Source organism: Lolium perenne, chromosome 2, assembly GCF_019359855.2.
Source record: "Lolium perenne isolate Kyuss_39 chromosome 2, Kyuss_2.0, whole genome shotgun sequence".
NCBI lineage: Eukaryota > Viridiplantae > Streptophyta > Magnoliopsida > Poales > Poaceae > Lolium > Lolium perenne.
Genome location: NC_067245.2, coordinates 166,725,282 through 166,741,980, shown reverse-complemented (window position 1 = coordinate 166,741,980; position 16,699 = coordinate 166,725,282). Strand labels below are relative to the sequence as shown.

The 16,699-nt window shown below is 48.6% G+C and overlaps 5 protein-coding genes across 5 annotated transcripts; 3 read left to right on the top strand and 2 right to left on the bottom strand.

Annotated features, from left to right (window-relative positions):
• The first annotated feature begins 3,648 nt into the window (after nucleotides 1–3,648).
• LOC127333818 (D-amino-acid oxidase) lies at nucleotides 3,649–5,256 on the top strand. The gene is made up of 2 exons (XM_051360255.2): nucleotides 3,649–4,548; nucleotides 4,641–5,256. The coding sequence occupies exons 1-2, from the start codon at nucleotides 3,768–3,770 to the stop codon at nucleotides 5,021–5,023; spliced, it is 1,164 nt and encodes a 387-aa protein (XP_051216215.1). The 5' UTR covers nucleotides 3,649–3,767; the 3' UTR covers nucleotides 5,024–5,256.
• A 95-nt stretch (nucleotides 5,257–5,351) lies between these two features.
• On the bottom strand, nucleotides 5,352–8,138 carry LOC127333821 (uncharacterized). The gene is made up of 4 exons (XM_051360258.2): nucleotides 7,791–8,138; nucleotides 7,526–7,704; nucleotides 6,031–6,139; nucleotides 5,352–5,946 (listed from the first exon to the last, which is right to left on the bottom strand). Exons 1-4 carry the CDS (start codon nucleotides 8,115–8,117, stop codon nucleotides 5,650–5,652), a joined length of 912 nt encoding a protein of 303 aa, XP_051216218.1. The 5' UTR covers nucleotides 8,118–8,138; the 3' UTR covers nucleotides 5,352–5,649.
• Nucleotides 8,139–8,275: 137 nt separating this feature from the next.
• LOC127333820 (uncharacterized) lies at nucleotides 8,276–11,492 on the top strand. The gene is made up of 12 exons (XM_051360257.2): nucleotides 8,276–8,385; nucleotides 8,548–8,568; nucleotides 8,703–8,803; nucleotides 8,910–8,967; nucleotides 9,077–9,120; nucleotides 9,227–9,307; nucleotides 9,658–9,728; nucleotides 9,805–9,915; nucleotides 10,073–10,155; nucleotides 10,414–10,630; nucleotides 11,057–11,140; nucleotides 11,298–11,492. The coding sequence occupies exons 1-12, from the start codon at nucleotides 8,358–8,360 to the stop codon at nucleotides 11,377–11,379; spliced, it is 981 nt and encodes a 326-aa protein (XP_051216217.1). The 5' UTR covers nucleotides 8,276–8,357; the 3' UTR covers nucleotides 11,380–11,492.
• Nucleotides 11,493–11,675: 183 nt separating this feature from the next.
• LOC127333819 (RNA-binding protein CP33, chloroplastic) lies at nucleotides 11,676–13,640 on the bottom strand. The gene is made up of 4 exons (XM_051360256.2): nucleotides 13,169–13,640; nucleotides 12,980–13,081; nucleotides 12,557–12,868; nucleotides 11,676–12,164 (listed from the first exon to the last, which is right to left on the bottom strand). Exons 1-4 carry the CDS (start codon nucleotides 13,595–13,597, stop codon nucleotides 12,000–12,002), a joined length of 1,008 nt encoding a protein of 335 aa, XP_051216216.1. The 5' UTR covers nucleotides 13,598–13,640; the 3' UTR covers nucleotides 11,676–11,999.
• On the top strand, nucleotides 13,634–14,693 carry LOC127333823 (uncharacterized). Its single transcript, XM_051360259.2, has one exon. It carries the CDS (start codon nucleotides 13,916–13,918, stop codon nucleotides 14,495–14,497), a length of 582 nt encoding a protein of 193 aa, XP_051216219.1. The 5' UTR covers nucleotides 13,634–13,915; the 3' UTR covers nucleotides 14,498–14,693.
• The last annotated feature ends 2,006 nt before the right edge of the window (nucleotides 14,694–16,699 follow it).

Genomic DNA, 16,699 nt, shown 5'->3' with positions numbered 1-16,699 from the left:
TAGAAGTTTACCTATGGAGCGCGTGGTCCGTGTCTTGCCACTGAGGTGGGCACTCCTGATACAGCCTAAACTGTCTCATCACTCTGTGCGGCTGGTGGTATTCAACAAGCCACATGCATATGAGTGGGCAGCGCATACGCCAGAACCGCGCCTCCTCAAGACACTTGGGGTTGAGGTCAGGCATCCCCGCGCCAATATGGTAGTAGGTACCATATGGCTCCCAATCCACCTGCAGCATACAAATATTTCAGAATTTACAACATGCCAGTAGAATTTATGAACTCGGATTGTAAAAGAGTGATCGGTTACCTGCTCAGCGGTAAGAGTGTCTAACTCCTCAGTGTAGTGCCTGTACATGATCTTTGGATCGCTCGTCATCTCCGAGACATTTTCCCAAAGATATGCCCAAGTCGGCTCCCAGTCAAGGTTGTTCCGGTGATGAGGCCATGGCCTCTCGTCCAGTCCTGCGACAAGCTTCGTCCAACTGCGAAAATAAGACATTATGTTAGTACTTTGTCTAGCAGACTACTATAGAAGAATAGTAAATACAGCAAATCATCACCTGCCGGTAGAGGTAGGCAAGTGCCGCTGTTTCCCAACTCCGTCGGTGCTCCAACACCGTAAGCGCCTTGAGCCAACACCAATGGGCCAGCTTCCCACCACTGTCAGCAAAGAGAGTCCTCGACAGCATGTACCACAAGTACACACGGGTGTACGTCCTGATAGTTTCAACGTTGGCCCCCTTTCGGGCATTCTCCAAAGTTAGTCCCGATCCAAGAGAAATATGCGCCAGCGGGAGTTCTCTCCTTTGGATCTTCTGGCGGTGGAGGAGCCATGTCAATAAGCGCCTCCATCTGCTGGCGCCACCCATCAGAAGCTGTGTTCATACATAGTGGGTCGCCCTGAATAGGAAGTCCAAGTATCATGGAAACATCCTGCAGAGTAGGGGTCATCTCACCGGCCCTCAAGTGGAAGGTGTGCGTCTCCGGCCTGCACTGGTCGACAAGGGCGGTGAGTGCCGCGACGTTCATGTTCGGCCCCCCACGGCTTACAAGCGATATGAATGGGAGAAGACCGGTAGGCTGGATGAACTCCGTGTACCTCTCGTCATACGCCATATCTACTGTGCCATGGTAATGAATCTTCAAAGGGTGAAGATCCGTTCTCATCTCCGTCATATGAAAAGCCCGGTGATGCCTGTCATACTCTTGATCTAAGAGATACACCATCCTACATGTTTACATAAAACACCATATTATGAGCCATTCCTAACAAATATGAGCAACACATACATGAGAATATATCCAAATAAGCCATCACACATACATCACATAAATACATATACATACATATCTAGGGATAAAAAACCATATTATGAGCCATTCCTAACAAATATGAGTTATTCCATCACAAATAATAGGCATATGTAACACATTTGAATGCATTTGCATAAGAATATGGATACATACATATCTAGGGTTCCTACACATACACATTCATGAAATTTGATGTCTAGTGTTTCCACAAATCTAGGGTTTTAACACATAGATACATGACAATATGGATTTCAACACATACATGAGCACATGGATTCAATTTCTAATATTTTCATATCTAGGGTTCCATGTCTAATTTGAATTAAATCCGAGAAAATCATGGATGAAACGAAGGGGATCGAGGGAGAATACCTTGAGGAAGGGATTGGGAAGAGATTGGCCGGATAGATATGATGATTTGGTGGTGGATTTGGTGGGGGCAGAGGGGGAGGAGGAGGAACCGTTGGCCGCCTCCAGTTCTTGACGCGAAGCAGAGAAAGAAAGAAGGCTGGGTCGGGCTGGGGAGGGCGCGGGCGCCACAAATAAGTGGATGTGTGGCGCCCTTCCGAGCGGAGCCACAGTTTCACAGTGTGGCGCCGATGGGAGCGGCGCCACACATCCTGCCACGTCGGATCGGCGCACAGCTCAGTGTCGAGGGCGCCACGTCTGCTGGGAGAGTGGCGCCAGCGTGAGAGGCGCCACACAAAAGGGTTAGATGGGTGAAATAGTTTAGCCGGAGGGTCAATCTATCCTATAGTTGCAACAAAGGGTTATTTCTGTGCAAATCGCCACCAAGAACCAACGCGGAAACCCACCTCTCTCTTCCCTCCCCTCGCACCTGCCCGTTGACCGAGAAGGACCGGGCTGAACCCGACCCTTCTCCGGCGGCTCTGCCAGCCGGAGATGGGGAGGGGGACGCGCTGGAGTAGGTATTAGTCGTAGATCTAGGAGTTTCGGCGGGATGCCGAGGTGTTGGAGTAGAGCGCCGGTTCTTCTGGGCAAGATCTAGTGCGGGTTGAGGTGGTGGCGGCGCGGAGAGCTGCTCCGGCGGTCGGAGACGGCGGCGCCTGTCTCTCCTCCACGAATCTCCGTCAATAAGCCCATTGTCAGTTCCCTCCCCCTGTTATTCATCGCTGCTGTACTCGTCCTTCTCCCGCTGGCCGGCCGTGGTGGCGTGGAGTGGGGAAAGGGGAGTTTCGGCGGAGGTGATTCAGGGGATGGGAAGGGTCTTGTTCTACCGGTGCTTTGGCGTGGCACTTGGGAGCGGTCGATCAGCGGACTTGCGAAGCCCCTGAGGTGGGGGTGGACAACGTCTAATCTGTCCGCGAAGGCCCTTGGTAATAAGAGCCTTTGGCTGCAGTGCTACGTACTCGGCGTCCTCGACATCGACCTGGCTGGCCGCGGAGGCGAGGAGGAAGGTGAAGGCAGCGGAGACTATGTCAGCACGTGCGACCAAACTATGTCGAGCTACTCCTCAACGCGTTGGAGCAGCACTAGGAGGTCGCAGCATGGCTCACTGCATGACGCTTCCTCGGTGGAAGCCGATATCAGGTGGGGCAACGTTTGCGGCTCGGGATATCTGCTCGTTCAATTGGGTGCTCAGGTCAGCTTCGACGCCCGCTCGTTCAATTGGGTGCTCCGGTCAGCTTCGACGCCCGCTGTTCTCCCCTGTTCCTCTTGGCCGGCCGTGGCGACGAGGGAGAGAAAGAGGGTGACGGTGAGCACAAGGTGCGGCTAGGGCGCTCAGGGGAGTTTCAGACTTTCCCCTTCCGCTGGAGTTTTCCTCACTTCTCCGACCACCTCTGCCCGCCTTCACTCACCCGTGGCAGGAGCGATGTGCTGGAGTGCGGGTCGTTTCGCACCAACGAAGCTAGCAAGGGCTCTGGCGTCGGGGACTTCCGGAGCTTGGAAGCGACATCGGTGAGCATCATCTTGACGGCTGCGTGCTGTCTGTCAAAGCCGGTGAGCTCCGACGTCTTTTCAACCTCCATCGGAGGCCTTTTTCTGGTTCAGCGACCGCGTCCAACGTCGACACTGAAGCAAGTGGTTCCGTCCCCGCGACGGTGCTCGGCGGCGGTGCAGCTGACCTTCGGCTCGGCAGCGGAGACATGAAGGGACCTGATTGCTTCTCTAATCTTTCAGAAGGGTCTTCTCCACATAAAATGGGGACCTATGTCTTATTTTCTTTTCTTATGGGGTCCTCTCTATTATTGTACTCCTCCACTATTTGTGATAATATATACTTTCGAGACCATCATCTCTTATATCTACTTTCGAGACATCATCTCTTATATCTACTTTCGAGACACCATGAGAAAGAATAAATGATTCATGGTTGATCAAATCGAAGCTGCAAGTTCCCTCAAAAAAGAAAAAAGGTCGAAGCTGCAAGTTCAAGTTGACCACACACTTCCAGTTCCACCCACCCACAGGCCCGCACTGATTACACCCATGGCCAGCGCACCGGCCTCGTCTGCCGCGCCGCCCCGCCGCGTGGTCGTCTGCGGCGGCGGTGTTATCGGCGCGTGCACGGCCTACTTCCTCTCCACCCACGCCGCCTCCCCCACTGTCCCGACCCTGGTCGAGAAGTCCTCCCCCGCCTGCGCCGCCTCCGGCAAGGCCGGCGGCTTCCTCGCCCTCGACTGGAGCGACTCCACCCCCGCGCTCTCCGCGCTCGCGCGCGCCTCCTTCGCGCTCCACGGCCGCCTCGCCGCCGCCCTCGACGGCGCCAGCGCCTACGGTTTCCGCCCGGTCCACACCCTCTCCATCTGCCTCCCCTCCCAGCCCACCGAGCTCGCATCGCCCCACCCGCTCCTCCCTTCCTGGGTCGACCCGTCCGCCTCCGCTGCGCCGCCGCGCGTGCTCGGAACCCCGGACACCACCGCGCAGGTCCACCCGGGCCTCTTCACCAAGGCCGTCCTCGCCGCGTCCGGCGCCGAGGTCGTCATCGGCGAGGTGGAGCGCGTGGTGGTCCGCGAAGGCCGAGTCGTCGGCGTCGCGGTGAAGGGGCGCGGCGTGGTGGACGCCGACGCCGTGGTGCTTGCGCTCGGCCCGTGGTCCGGGCGGTTCGATTTGGTCAAGGAGGTGTTCGATGTGTCTGGGCTCAAGGCGCACAGCATCGTGCTCCGCCCCGGCAACCCTGACAAGATCACGCCGCACTGCCTCTTCCTGAGCTACCAGCCGGAGCCCGGGGCCAAGATGCTCGACCCGGAGGTCTACCCAAGGCCCACCGGTGCGCCATTGCTGCCATTGAGCTCAATTATTCTTGTGAATTGGTCTCATGCTTGTGTATGTACTAATTTCTTGTTGTTTGTCTTTGAGCAGGGGAAGTGTACATCTGTGGAATGAGCAAGGACGAGGAAGTTCCAGATGATCCGGCAACCATTGTTGGGGAGCCCGACTCGATTGCAATGCTTCACAAGATCGCCGGAAGGGTGTCCAGCCAGCTCAAGACAGAGGAGGGCGCTGAGGTGGTCGCGGAGCAGGCGTGCTACCTGCCGTGCACCAATGACGGGCTACCGGTCATTGGGGAGATGCCCGGGGTTAAGGGATGCTACGTTGCAACTGGGCACAGCTGCTGGGGTATCCTCAATGCTCCAGCTACCGGCGCAGCACTCGCCGAGCTCATCCTCGATGGACAGGCCAAGATTGTTGATCTTACGCCCTTCAGCCCGGCAAGATTCCTCAAGAAGAAGAGCAGGCGCTGAGTGTAACAGCATGCAGTTGCTTCGGTATAAGGTTCCAAACTCGGCAACCGAATAAAAAGCTGTTCTTGGTTGTAACATCTCCGAGGATAGAACGAATAATGTACGGATAAATAAACCTTGAGCATTTGCTGTCAGGTGTTGTGGAGATGGATAGATCTTGTTTTAGCTTATGTTGTGTGTTTACAAGTTGTTACTAGCAAAACAAACATGACAACAAATGTTTTCCATGATAACATCTTTGAATGCAGACATGAACTGCAAATACACTTCCTCACTATAACACTATTGCATGATAATGAGAATGATACCGTGAGGTTTGCAGCAAAAGGTTAGCACTTGAAACACAACGCACCACTATTATGTGTTCTTGCGGTTATCAGATAACTGTTGTAGTACAATGTAACTGGCCTCTGAAAACCCCAGGATGCAGCTTCCAAACATAGAAGACACTACTCTAGTTCCCAAAATGAACATCATTTGCCAGTCGTACATTATGTTTTACCACATCATTTCTAACCCTAACCAGAACATTTTACCACATCATTTATAACTCTAACCAGAACATTTTACCACATCATTTATAACTCTAACCAGAACATTTTCATGTTGTTGAGCTTCTGCCGTTTTCAGTCCAAGTACAGGGTTGCCTTCCTCACCGCTTCAAACGAGGTTTGCAGCCTCCAATCTCTCTGTTTCTTGTTCAACGGCCTCCCTTTCCCAGCTCGGTTCTCATTGACGTCCGCGAGCTTCCAAACGCAGTGTTCCGCTTGAGTATCTACAGACTCGAGCAAGAAGATACCATCCATCTGATCCACGGCAAGGTCATCACCTTCAGCAAGGTATTGCACCCTCATTGCCATATCTTTGAAGCGGTCCAGATCATCGGGCACCTTCAGAAGTCGCTCTGCGCCTGGTGATGAGATCTGAAAGACAAGATTAATTCTTTGTAAGTGGTTCCGAAATTCAGGAGCAACCACTGTGTAAAGAAATTTGGCGGGCTGGCTTGCCTCAAGCGCCAGGTCCAGGGGTATTTCGCCTCTTTCGATTATCTCATCCAATTTCTGCTTGTAGAGTCTATTGAAATTCTCTATTTCCTCTATACCAGGGCACCCATATCTGTAGAGATTTTCAGACAAGGAAAGAGGTAAAATTAAAATTTTCCCATGTCAATTCTATAATATAAACAACCTAGTATTCAGACAGAGTTGGATGAAGAAGATACTCTGGTGGTGTCAATCTACTTAATATCCAAGATCACTAATGCAACAAGGCACAGCACTGAAATGACGACATGCTGCAACCATGCAAAATAAACAATAGGTGATTGCCATAGGCATTTTGACATGGAATTTTTTCAGCCATTGAACAGTTCAAATGAACAATGATATAATCCAGAAAAGTAGGTACTACTTGATCGCCTCGAAATAACTTGAAATGTCTAAGGTCACAAGCATCATGCTGCAGGTACCAAATTAGACGCTGAACTCTGAACGGAAAAAAGGGAAGTATCTATATTATTCATGGCACAATCATGGTGGACTGACAACGCACAAAATTAAATTGGATACCGAACATTATGTGAAATGCATAGTTATCAGAAGTTATGACTTCTGAAATTCTGCCAAAAGGCACATTTCTGCCGAAAGGCACCAAATACGAAATATAATATGAACACAACTTAGAATTCAGATCAACTTAAATGAAGAAGATATTTTTGCTGGTACCAATTTACTCACCATCCAAGGTCAGTAATGCAAGAAGGCACAACACTAAAATGACGACAGGCTGCAACTATGCACAATAACCAATAGGTCTTTGCCATAGGCATTTTGACATGGAACTTTTGTGGGCATTAACTAGCTTAACTGAACAACAATATAAGTCAGAAAGTAGGTACTACTTGATCTCATCAAAATAACTTGAAATGTCCAAGTTTACCAACGACATGCTACAGGAACAGAATTGGACATTCCAAAAATGTTCCATCTTCTTAGAAAAGTGGATTCGTTCCAAAAAAGTTAAGCACCAAATACGAAATATGCTTGCTCCGTTGCCCGTACCATTTTTTGTTTCTAGACAGCACAGCATACAGCCATGGGATTTTAACTTTTGTAAGGCAACCATGTCCTAACTAATTCAATATGGAGGAACGTTAGGCTTATAGTAAAGTATGAACATCACAAGCACTAATGGTTGCGGGTTCAGTTCCCCTTAGAAAAGCCACACTCGGTCATACTAATACCAGAGAAGTGTAATCGCCGACATTTCGACCAAAAGATAAGTCTAACATGGCTTTGTGGGTGAACCCTAAACAGCTAGCTGTGAGATGTGGCTGAAATTGACATTAATTAAGCCTTCAGGGCAACTGCATTAGATGAACATTTCAACAAGCACCACTCCTTCACCGATTATACGTTTCCAAGTGGGTGCATCATTACAGTGAGAAAATAAGACCCGGCAAGCAACGCCTTCCTTCAACAAGGCAGCTGTAAACTCACGAACCTGTTGGTGAGCTTGTCCAGCCGCACGTAGACGTATCCCTTGGGCGACACCTTGAAGGCGAACATGGCAATATCATCGCCGAAATGCTCAGCAAGAACCTCTTCGGCCGCCGCGAGAGCGCGCGCGCCCCACTTTACGTCCCGCAGGACGACGCCGCCTCCGTTGCCGCCGTCACCGATCTGAAAACGCACAAAGGTGTAAGAACAGGGCCCAACATCATTTTTGGGCGTGGGTGCTCCAGGCGGGAGATGCGGAGCCGAACTACCTCGGGATCGGCCTGCTCGTCTTCGTCCTCCTCCCACTCCTCCGCCTCTCCGTCCTCCCCCTCGTCCGTGTCCGCCTCACTGGAGTCGGCGCCGCCCTGCGCTTTGCTCGCCAGGGAGCGCGCCTGCGCCGCAGGTACGGCCGCAGCGCGCAACGCGGGAAGGAGCATCCTGGAGTAGGAAGTGGAGGAAGCGCTCGAGGGAACGCCGCGGCGGAGGCAGGACGACGAAGTGGAGGCAGCGGCGGCGGCGGCGGCGGCGGCGGGGCATTTCGTCGAGCATCTTGCGAGGAGCGCCCGGAGCGCCTGAGCGCGAGCGTGCGCAGCCATCTTGGGTCGACCCGACTCTGTTTACTCGGTTCGAGTTGAATTTTGTGATGTTTCGATTCGGGTATAAACATGTAGTGTGGGCCCATTTAGGCCTGGGTAGGGCCGACTCAGGCCCATAACGGCCCAAACTGGGCGCCACGCTATGCGACAGCCCAATCACTTCTCCCTCACCATAGGCGATATTATTTCTCCTTCGCCGGTCTCTTCTGACACCGCCTGACCTCCTCGCGAGCGGCGGCCATGGCGTCCACCACCGTCAAGCTCATCGGCAAGTGCTCTACTTCCCTCAGTTTTACTCCTGCATCAACACCACCTTTTGCTCTCCACTCCATGCCCCCCTTTTCTCATTCGGCGCTTTACCGCTCTGACCCAAACTGACTAGTTAACCCCTCCTTCTGATCTTCCACCCCGTCTCCGGCACGGCCTCCAGACATCGCCGTCAACTTCACTGGTACGACCTCGCACTCCCTCCGAAGCACCTTCACGCTAAAGGCGTTCTTATTCTTGCTTCGTCCTCGGCGAATTACTGATTCAGTTCGACCATCCTCTCGTGTCCTATGTCCTTCTGCTGCTGCTGCCGCGAAGATGGCATGTTTAAGGGAATGTACCACGGAAAGCAGTGCCACGCAGCCGACATCCCCGCTGTTCTCGCACGAGCCTGGGCTGCCGGCGTCGACCGCATCATTGTAGGACTATCTGTCTGCTCGAACGTGCCTCCCTGTTTCTTCTGCTCCGGTCGCTTGGTCTGAATTTGGCGTGCTGAGCCTGGGTCTTTGTTTGCTGCGTTGGCAGGTCACCGGAGGATCACTCAAGGAGTCCAGGGAGGCGCTCGAAATCGCCGAGACCGATGGTAACCCCTGTTGCTCTGTTGGTGTTTATTGTCGGATGAGCCTTCTTGGTGCGTGTAAGGTGTTTGATGTAATGCGCCTGAGGATCTTTCTTGTGTCCGTGGAATGCAGGGAGGCTGTTCTGCACCGTGGGTGTCCACCCGACAAGATGCGGGGTAATAGTTTAATGGTGGATGATGTTTCTTGCCTCTTCGGTGACCTATATTAATATGTGCATTTGTGCTTTGGTCGTATAATATCTATTGCTTTTCGGATGATTAGGAGTTTGAAGAGAGTGGAGACCCTGAAGGGCATTTCCAGTCCCTGTTGGCTCTGGCAAAAGAGGGCATCCAGAAGGGCAAGGTTTGTTTATGGATCTTATGGTTGCTGGTTTGAGAATTTGCACGAGGGTTAAACGGCACAACAGAAGGATAGACATATGCTCTAGTCATGGACTTTCTCGCAAGTCGTATCCTTTGGATAACCTAAGAATCTCGTCGATTAGGAAAATACACCAATTCTTTACTGGCTAAATTTCCGAAGAACAAATACTTATAGTTAACAAGCTCAAATGTAATAATGCTTACTTGTGGAAAACAGAAGAATTCCCTGAAGATCTTACCTCCTGCACAATACAAACTTAGTAGTCATTTTCTTGTTTCTGCTCTTTGAACACTAACTTGCCATCTTGTGTGTGGATTCCATTTCTGCAGGTTGTGGCGGTTGGCGAATGTGGCTTGGATTATGATAGACTTCACTTTTGTCCTTCAGATGTACAGAAGAAGTATGGTCCCACATAGGCGCAAAGACAAACATACAGTGATTTTGCATATTTTCTGAATGGTTTTATTTCAATTTAGGTACTTTGAGAAACAATTTGAGTTGGCTGAGGCAGTAAAGCTGCCAATGTTTCTTCACATGCGTGCTGCTGGTGAAGACTTCTCCGAAATTTTATCGCGAAATGGGTACAGGTAAGGTTTAATCCGTACACCAATATGGCAAGGGATAAGTGATAATCAAGTAATAAGCATTGTTGCATACGCTCCGTTGTCCAAGATCAGGAAATGACAGTCTGACATATTAACTGCTTTAGTTGTATCCAGTTCTGAAACTTGTATTATATTGCAGATTCCCAGGTGGGGTTACACATTCCTTCACTGGTACTGCAGAAGAACGTGACAAGCTCCTTTCTTTTGAGAAGATGTTTATAGGTCATTTCTCTCCCTTGATGATCAAAAGTTCATATGATGCAACATTGTTATTGTAAAACATGAGCAACACAAACATTCTTTCATTATCGGGAAAAGGCTAATCTAACTTCGATTGGCTTGATGGCTTTTATGGATTTTATTGTTAAAACCTCAATTCGGTAATGTCACGGCTCACATGAAGTAACATTAGATTTAAGTTATAACTATTACTATAATTCAATAAGTCTGGCAATTTGAAGTTTTCGTGTACCACTGCAGGTATTAATGGCTGCTCTCTGAAGACTATTGAAAACCTTGAGGTTGTACGAGGCATTCCTGCAGAGAGGATGATGGTAGAAACAGATTCTCCATACTGTGACATTAAAAATACTCATGCTGGAATCCAATTTGTAAAATCTGTCTGGCCATCCAAGAAGAAAGAAAAGTATGAACCTGGGTCAACAGTTAAGGGTCGCAATGAGCCTTGCCTAGTCAGGTATTTGGAGGCAGTTGTGTACAAATTTCACTTTCTTGCTTAAGCGAATTTTTGGTTATGTCTCCCAAGCTTTCAACTTTCTATATCAAGTTTACTTGAACACGAAGTGACAACCTATTATTGTACAAAGAGCTGTGTTCGTTTTCTGAAGTGGTGCGCCCAAATTTATGCTCTTTTACATAGAAACATTGAAGTAGGAGTAGTAAATTTGATTGGACATGCATGTTGGAAATGCTTTCTTGGTCAACGAAGTTGTGACCATTTATAACTCCAATATGCTGTTCTGTAGCTACTGACCTGATACGCCTCTGGCCAACAATGCAGAATCAAAGTGTTGGTTGGGCTGCAGCTGATTCCGTCGGTCTTTTATTTTGTTTAAATTTCCTCAGAATCTATTTGATATAACTAGAGATTTATCATCTCCAGGCAAGTCCTTGAGGTTGTCGCTGGATGCAAAGGAATTGCTGATATAGAAGGCTTGAGTAAAACTCTGTACCATAACACATGCAGGTAAGGGTCACTAACTTGGATACATCCCATGTCCCCTATAAGCACTCATCTAATGAACTTAGGCTGTGGAGATTGTTTTTATTATGATGCTAGGACCAGCTCTTCTGTGTATCTAGTTTTCAAATGTTGTGATTAAATGATCTTTTTTACCCTGCAGGCTCTTCTTCCCTCATGACCTTGATGCTTCTGCCGATGCACAGCTTGAGGGTGGTACTGGCACTGATGTCCAGCCTAGCTGATGAGGCAGAGTAAATGGTTTTGAAACATTTTATCATGCCTGCTATTCAGTTTTGTGTTGCAACATGACCGTCTTAAATATTTTCGTTGTCGTAAAATTCTTGTACTTTCACAATTGTCAGTTTGCAATGCCATTCAGACCCCAACGGTTGCCAGATGTACTTTCGCAAGTGGGTGTGCCACACTTCGTATCCCAAATTGGGTTACAACCTCAAACATTTAAATGGCTCTATCTGGGAAGCAAATTTACATAAAAGATGGACGAAACTACAATTGACAATAGCCAATAGCCAATAGGTAAAACCCACAGTATCACTCCAATTTATTTAACCATTGCGCATAACCCATGAGCCAGTCCACTCTACATAAAAGAACTCAACGGATCAGTATTTGTGAAGCACTGTAAATCAACATATTTTCTGCACCATATATATTACAAAAGTAGTTGCAACTGGGAGCTCCTACATGTCTAATATTCTAGTGGTTGCAACCAGTCTCATTTCGGTGTCTCCCTCGTGTCAAAATTTTGCCCAGGCCAGTACATATTGGATTGGAATGGCACAATTTGGTAGACGAGTTACCCACAGCATACAACTCAATTATCTATAGTTGTTGACCAGTACTAATAACTGGCAGTTGTCTGTAAGTTGCTCTCTTCCATGTCCGCCTCTGCCTCAGAACCATCTGAGGCTGTTTCTTCTTGCCGTGACTGCACTGTGCTAGGCGTTGAACCAGCAGGAGGGTTCTGTGATGCCAGACTAAGCCGGAGTGGCCTCCCATCCAGTTCCTACATTGCCATGAGATAAACATGTCAACCAACTATTGTTTTTGCAAATGAACTCAAGTCAATAAATATGATTGAGAAATCTTAGGATAGCCATTCTGCACAATGTGTGGTTATGTACCTATGTTATGTGCATGATTATTGATATTTTCTTCGCATAAAGTACATTAATAGTTATGCATTGTCCAGACTTTGTACACATGCTATGATTATGACTTTTTTTGTACTCCACAAATACTACTACAACTGTCACAAGCAACACATCGTGCTATCGTTGCCACATATCATAATTTAGTTTTCAAGTATCGTGTACCAGTTGAATACTTGGATTGTAGTAATTCTAAGGGTGATTTTGTGGAAAAATATACAGTATTATAGATTGCAAGAAGACGTACCACACCGTCCATGGCCTGGATTGCAGCATTTGCATCCTCCAGTGTCTGGAATGAGAGAAACCCGAAACCCCTTGACCGGCCGGTGTCTCTCTCGAAGATTACTCTGGAGCCAACCAAGCCAGGCTGCCCTTCAAATGCTGCCTTGAGTGCGTCGGCCCGCACACCCCACCCCAGGTTTCCAGCATAAACCTTGTATGTCCCATCGTCAACGACACGCAAACTAGTCCTTGCAACCGCTTCCGCCGCCACTGTCCTCTCTCCTCCTCGCGGCACCTCTGGGAAATTCACCCTGACCGTCCTCCCTCCGAGCAGCTGCATAAACACATCAATGTCAGAGCACATATACCACATTCATGGCCAAGAACAAGCACACACTTTTGTGTTGAATATAGAAGAATTTGATCCAACAGGTGCGAAACTCACAGCCCCATTGAACATCTGGACGGCCTTGGTAGCCTCCTCGGCGGTGGCCATGGTGACGAAGGCGAAGCCGCGGCTCCGGTCAGTGATTTTGTCATAGATTATCTGCAGGAGCGCAGCAACCATCAGCCCTGATTGTTCACAGGCACGAAAACTGAAGATAGGACTTGGACTGGTTTCGAGTGCGGATACCTGGACGTTGTCGACGCTCCCGGCCTCGGAGAATGCTGCGGTGAGCTCGGAGGCGGTGAAGGTGTAGGGCAGGTTACCGACGTAGATTCGCCCGGGCTCTTGTCCCAGCGCCGGCCGGGTTCTCGGAGGGTAGTAACCGCGAACTGCCTGAGCCTCTGGCTCCGCCTCCTCTCCCTCTTTCTCGCCGTACTCCTCTCCTTCCTCCTCCTCCTCCGAGTAATATTCTCCGTCCGAAGAGAACTCTTCGCCGGAAGCGGCCGAGGCGGGGAGGAGAATGGGGCGGTTAAGACGGTGTGAGGAGAAAAGGCGGAGGCCGACGCGGTGCTGCTGGAAGCTCTTGAAGCTGAAGTGAGAAGGAGGGAGCGGGTTGCTGTTAGCGATGGCGGTGGGGCGGAGGAGAGAGCGGAAGGCGGCGACGGCGGTGGCCATGGCCGTGGAAGCGGGAGAAGCGAGGAGGTTGGTGGTGTGGTGTGTCAGTGTCCAGCAGCTTCTGCTAATTCTCTTATCCGCTGGCTACTGGGCCGCACTTAAACAGGCCATGCGTAATGGGCCTACGGCCCACTAAGGATCCCCTCTCCGTCTCCGAGGACAACCCAGCTGACCAAACGGCGGCGCCGGCACGGACACTTCTTCTTCCTCCCCAAGAAGAAGCGCAGCACATCTCAAATAGCAGAGCACGCCGCCCGTGAGACTCCCAAGAAACTTGTTTTCCCCACCGAATCCAAATCTTGCGCGAGAAATTCTGCAATGGCGTCGGCGGCGTCTGAAATCGATCCAGCCTTGGAGCCCCAAGTCGTCGACGTCGTCGTCGACGACGAGTCGTCTAGCGCGAAAGGCAGCGAAGAGGAGGCGCCCCCGGAGGGCGCGAAGGTCGAAACGGAGGCGGACGAGGGGGAGTGCGAGTTCTGCCTGTACATGAAAGGCGGGGCCTGCAAGGAGGCGTTCGTGTCGTGGGACGACTGCGTGCAGGCGGCGCAGAAGGAGGACTCCGACATGGTCGAGCGCTGCTCCGAGGCCACCGTCAACCTCATGAAGTGCATGGAAGCCAACGTCGACTACTACGGCATACTGCTCCAGGCCGAGCAGCACGTCCCCGACCACGCCGAAGCCGCCACCGCCGACGCGGACAAGAACAAGGGAGAGGAATCCGCGCCCTCCCCAGCCACTGATGAGACGAAGAAGGAAGAAGCAGTTGTCGAGTCCGCCGCCTCCGGTGCTGATGCCAAGGAGGAGGTGGTTGAGCAAGCTGCTTCCTCCACGGCCGATGAGGAGTCCAAGAAAGAAGAAGCAGCTGTGGAGAAGGTCAAGTCCTTGTCTTTGGGTAACTAACAATTGGTGGGTAAATTTTTTAGCTCGTGGTATTTTTTGCGTTCAGTTTGAGTTATGATCGGACAGAGGTCCATGAGGCTAATTTGTATCCCCTTGAGGGGAAATAAAGGTCGTTCTTCGAATAATTGTCGGACATGACACACAGTTTACTGAAGTATTTCTTAATGCTTTTTTATGAAAGGTTACATACTCATCGTATTTGTTTGATCCATTGTCATATTATTGCTGGTTAAGTCGTTATTGACAAGCTAGAATTACTGCAATGACATGAATCACATGATGGACAAACTGCTCAAGAAATTTTTGATGCTTTTATGTGATAAGTTAGATATTCACCTTGTTTGTTGCTTGATGCGTTGACATTATTACCGCAAATTCAGTCGTTATGACAAACTAGAAACTACTCTACGCCTGATGACTGTGATGTATAATAAAGCGGCCTTTAGTTGCATTGAGATTGCATGGTTGAGTAAGTTTGGAATAAGTTTCAGTTGGTAAGTGTCATTGAACTCAGTATAGTTTACCTTCACTTACCATTAAGATTTTAGGCTCTGATCAACCTTTTTTTTTGCTTCTATCAAAAGATGACACATTTTTAAGCAGTCACTTGATGAAATCAGTAGTTTCTTCGCCAAAGCAGTAGCTACAGACTTAGGCCAAAATCATAAGTAATCAAATCACTGTGAATAAACTAAATAGCTGTTGTTCACATACTGTCAGTATTCTAACGCGGGGTTATATTCCTCTAATAATTGTGGGCACGGCTTCCTCAAATGAACTAATGGCTTCCTCAAATGAACTAATGTGTCTTTCATGATATAGTTTACTGGAGATTTTTCTGTTGTTTCTATATGATAGGTTGCATATTTATTGCATTTGTTGCTTTAATATGATATACTGTATTAGTCATCACGACAAGTTAACTCCAGGTAACTATGATTTCTAATGCAGTGCCTTTGAGTTGTATTGGAAGTTTGAAATAAGTTTCGGTTCCGCAATGCAACACAAGATTGTTTTGTTTCTGAATTGGTTTCCTTAGCTTTCTATTTGCCCTGGAACTTTCAGATTGCATCAGCTATAGGACTAATACATGTTGTGAAAGATGAAAAGAAATAATTTATAGGAACACACACTGGGATAAATTTATCGCCATTGTGTTTGATTGGATAAACTGGCTTACTATGTTGGTTGTGGTTATGATGTTCGACATACTTGGTTGAGTACATGTTTATATCTGTTTCTTATTTGATATAGATGCAGTCTACTGTGCCAATCTTTGAAGAAGTTATAATGTGGTTAATCCAAGGTTCAGAAACATAGTGGGCTAACCTATCGTTATGATGGATCATATTTTGGGGTTGTGGGGATATCTGTTGATTCGATGCCCTGTTTCCAATGGATTAGCCATACCAATGCCATGGCCATGTTGCAATGGATTGTTGCTATGGTGTACTGCTAGGCCTGTTAGTGCTAGATAATTATTTTCATCAGTAGTAGCTTCAGATGAAATGCTTGAACATTTTACTGAGGAAAACCCATGTTTAGATTCTGTGACAAGCACTTCTTTCTATGGTTCATCTGGTTCTGCAGTCATTTAGGTTGGGACCGACTTATATCAGTTATATGTCCAGATTAAACTGTAGCATTAGGCGCGGAATTGGATCAATACCTTAATCCTTACCGTCAGTCACTTGGTTCACGGGATCACAGCTGAAAAACTGGCTGGCCTGTTAGTGCTAGATAATTATTTTCATCGGTAGTAGCTTCAGATGAAATGCTTTGAACCTGAGGAAAACCCATGTTTAGATTCTGTGACAAGCACTTCTTTCTATGGTTCATCTGGTTCTGCAGTCATTTGGGTTGGGACCGACTTATATCAGTTATATGTCCAGATTAAACTGTAGCATTAGGCGCGGAATCAGATCAATGCCTTAATCCTTACCGTCAGTCACTTGGTTCACGGGATCACAGCTGAAAAATTGGCAGGCATTGGGCAGCATCAGTAGTTCAGTACCTTTTTCTGAATCTATCGTCAATGATACAAACTGATAGATTCGGCTCCCAGATACCAGCACTAAATAAGAAACTCAACCACCATCAGTCTTGGCAACTTGGCATCAGTCTTGTCCCTCTGTCCCATGAAACATGTCTTAACCTTTTTTCTATTTAAATGTATCTAGACACCAAATAGTATATAAATAC

What these genes read in the sequence shown, in the direction of transcription:
- LOC127333823 (XM_051360259.2), top strand. Translation starts at nt 13,916, where the DNA reads ATGGCGTCGGCGGCGTCTGAAATCGATCCAGCCTTGGAGCCCCAAGTC.
- LOC127333819 (XM_051360256.2), bottom strand. Translation starts at nt 13,597, where the DNA reads ATGGCCACCGCCGTCGCCGCCTTCCGCTCTCTCCTCCGCCCCACCGCC. An exon ending in GGAGCGTCGACAACGTCCAG is followed by an intron (nt 13,082 to 13,168) that starts GTATCCGCACTC and finishes GCGCTCCTGCAG; the next exon opens with ATAATCTATGACAAAATCAC. An exon ending in TCCAGGCCATGGACGGTGTG is followed by an intron (nt 12,165 to 12,556) that starts GTACGTCTTCTT and finishes ATGGCAATGTAG; the next exon opens with GAACTGGATGGGAGGCCACT.
- LOC127333818 (XM_051360255.2), top strand. Translation starts at nt 3,768, where the DNA reads ATGGCCAGCGCACCGGCCTCGTCTGCCGCGCCGCCCCGCCGCGTGGTC. An exon ending in GGTCTACCCAAGGCCCACCG is followed by an intron (nt 4,549 to 4,640) that starts GTGCGCCATTGC and finishes GTCTTTGAGCAG; the next exon opens with GGGAAGTGTACATCTGTGGA.
- LOC127333820 (XM_051360257.2), top strand. Translation starts at nt 8,358, where the DNA reads ATGGCGTCCACCACCGTCAAGCTCATCG. An exon ending in CCTTCAGATGTACAGAAGAA is followed by an intron (nt 9,729 to 9,804) that starts GTATGGTCCCAC and finishes ATTTCAATTTAG; the next exon opens with GTACTTTGAGAAACAATTTG. An exon ending in TTATCGCGAAATGGGTACAG is followed by an intron (nt 9,916 to 10,072) that starts GTAAGGTTTAAT and finishes ATTATATTGCAG; the next exon opens with ATTCCCAGGTGGGGTTACAC.
- LOC127333821 (XM_051360258.2), bottom strand. Translation starts at nt 8,117, where the DNA reads ATGGCTGCGCACGCTCGCGCTCAGGCGCTCCGGGCGCTCCTCGCAAGA. An exon ending in ACGAGCAGGCCGATCCCGAG is followed by an intron (nt 7,705 to 7,790) that starts GTAGTTCGGCTC and finishes GTGCGTTTTCAG; the next exon opens with ATCGGTGACGGCGGCAACGG. An exon ending in CCCTGGACCTGGCGCTTGAG is followed by an intron (nt 5,947 to 6,030) that starts GCAAGCCAGCCC and finishes CTTGTCTTTCAG; the next exon opens with ATCTCATCACCAGGCGCAGA.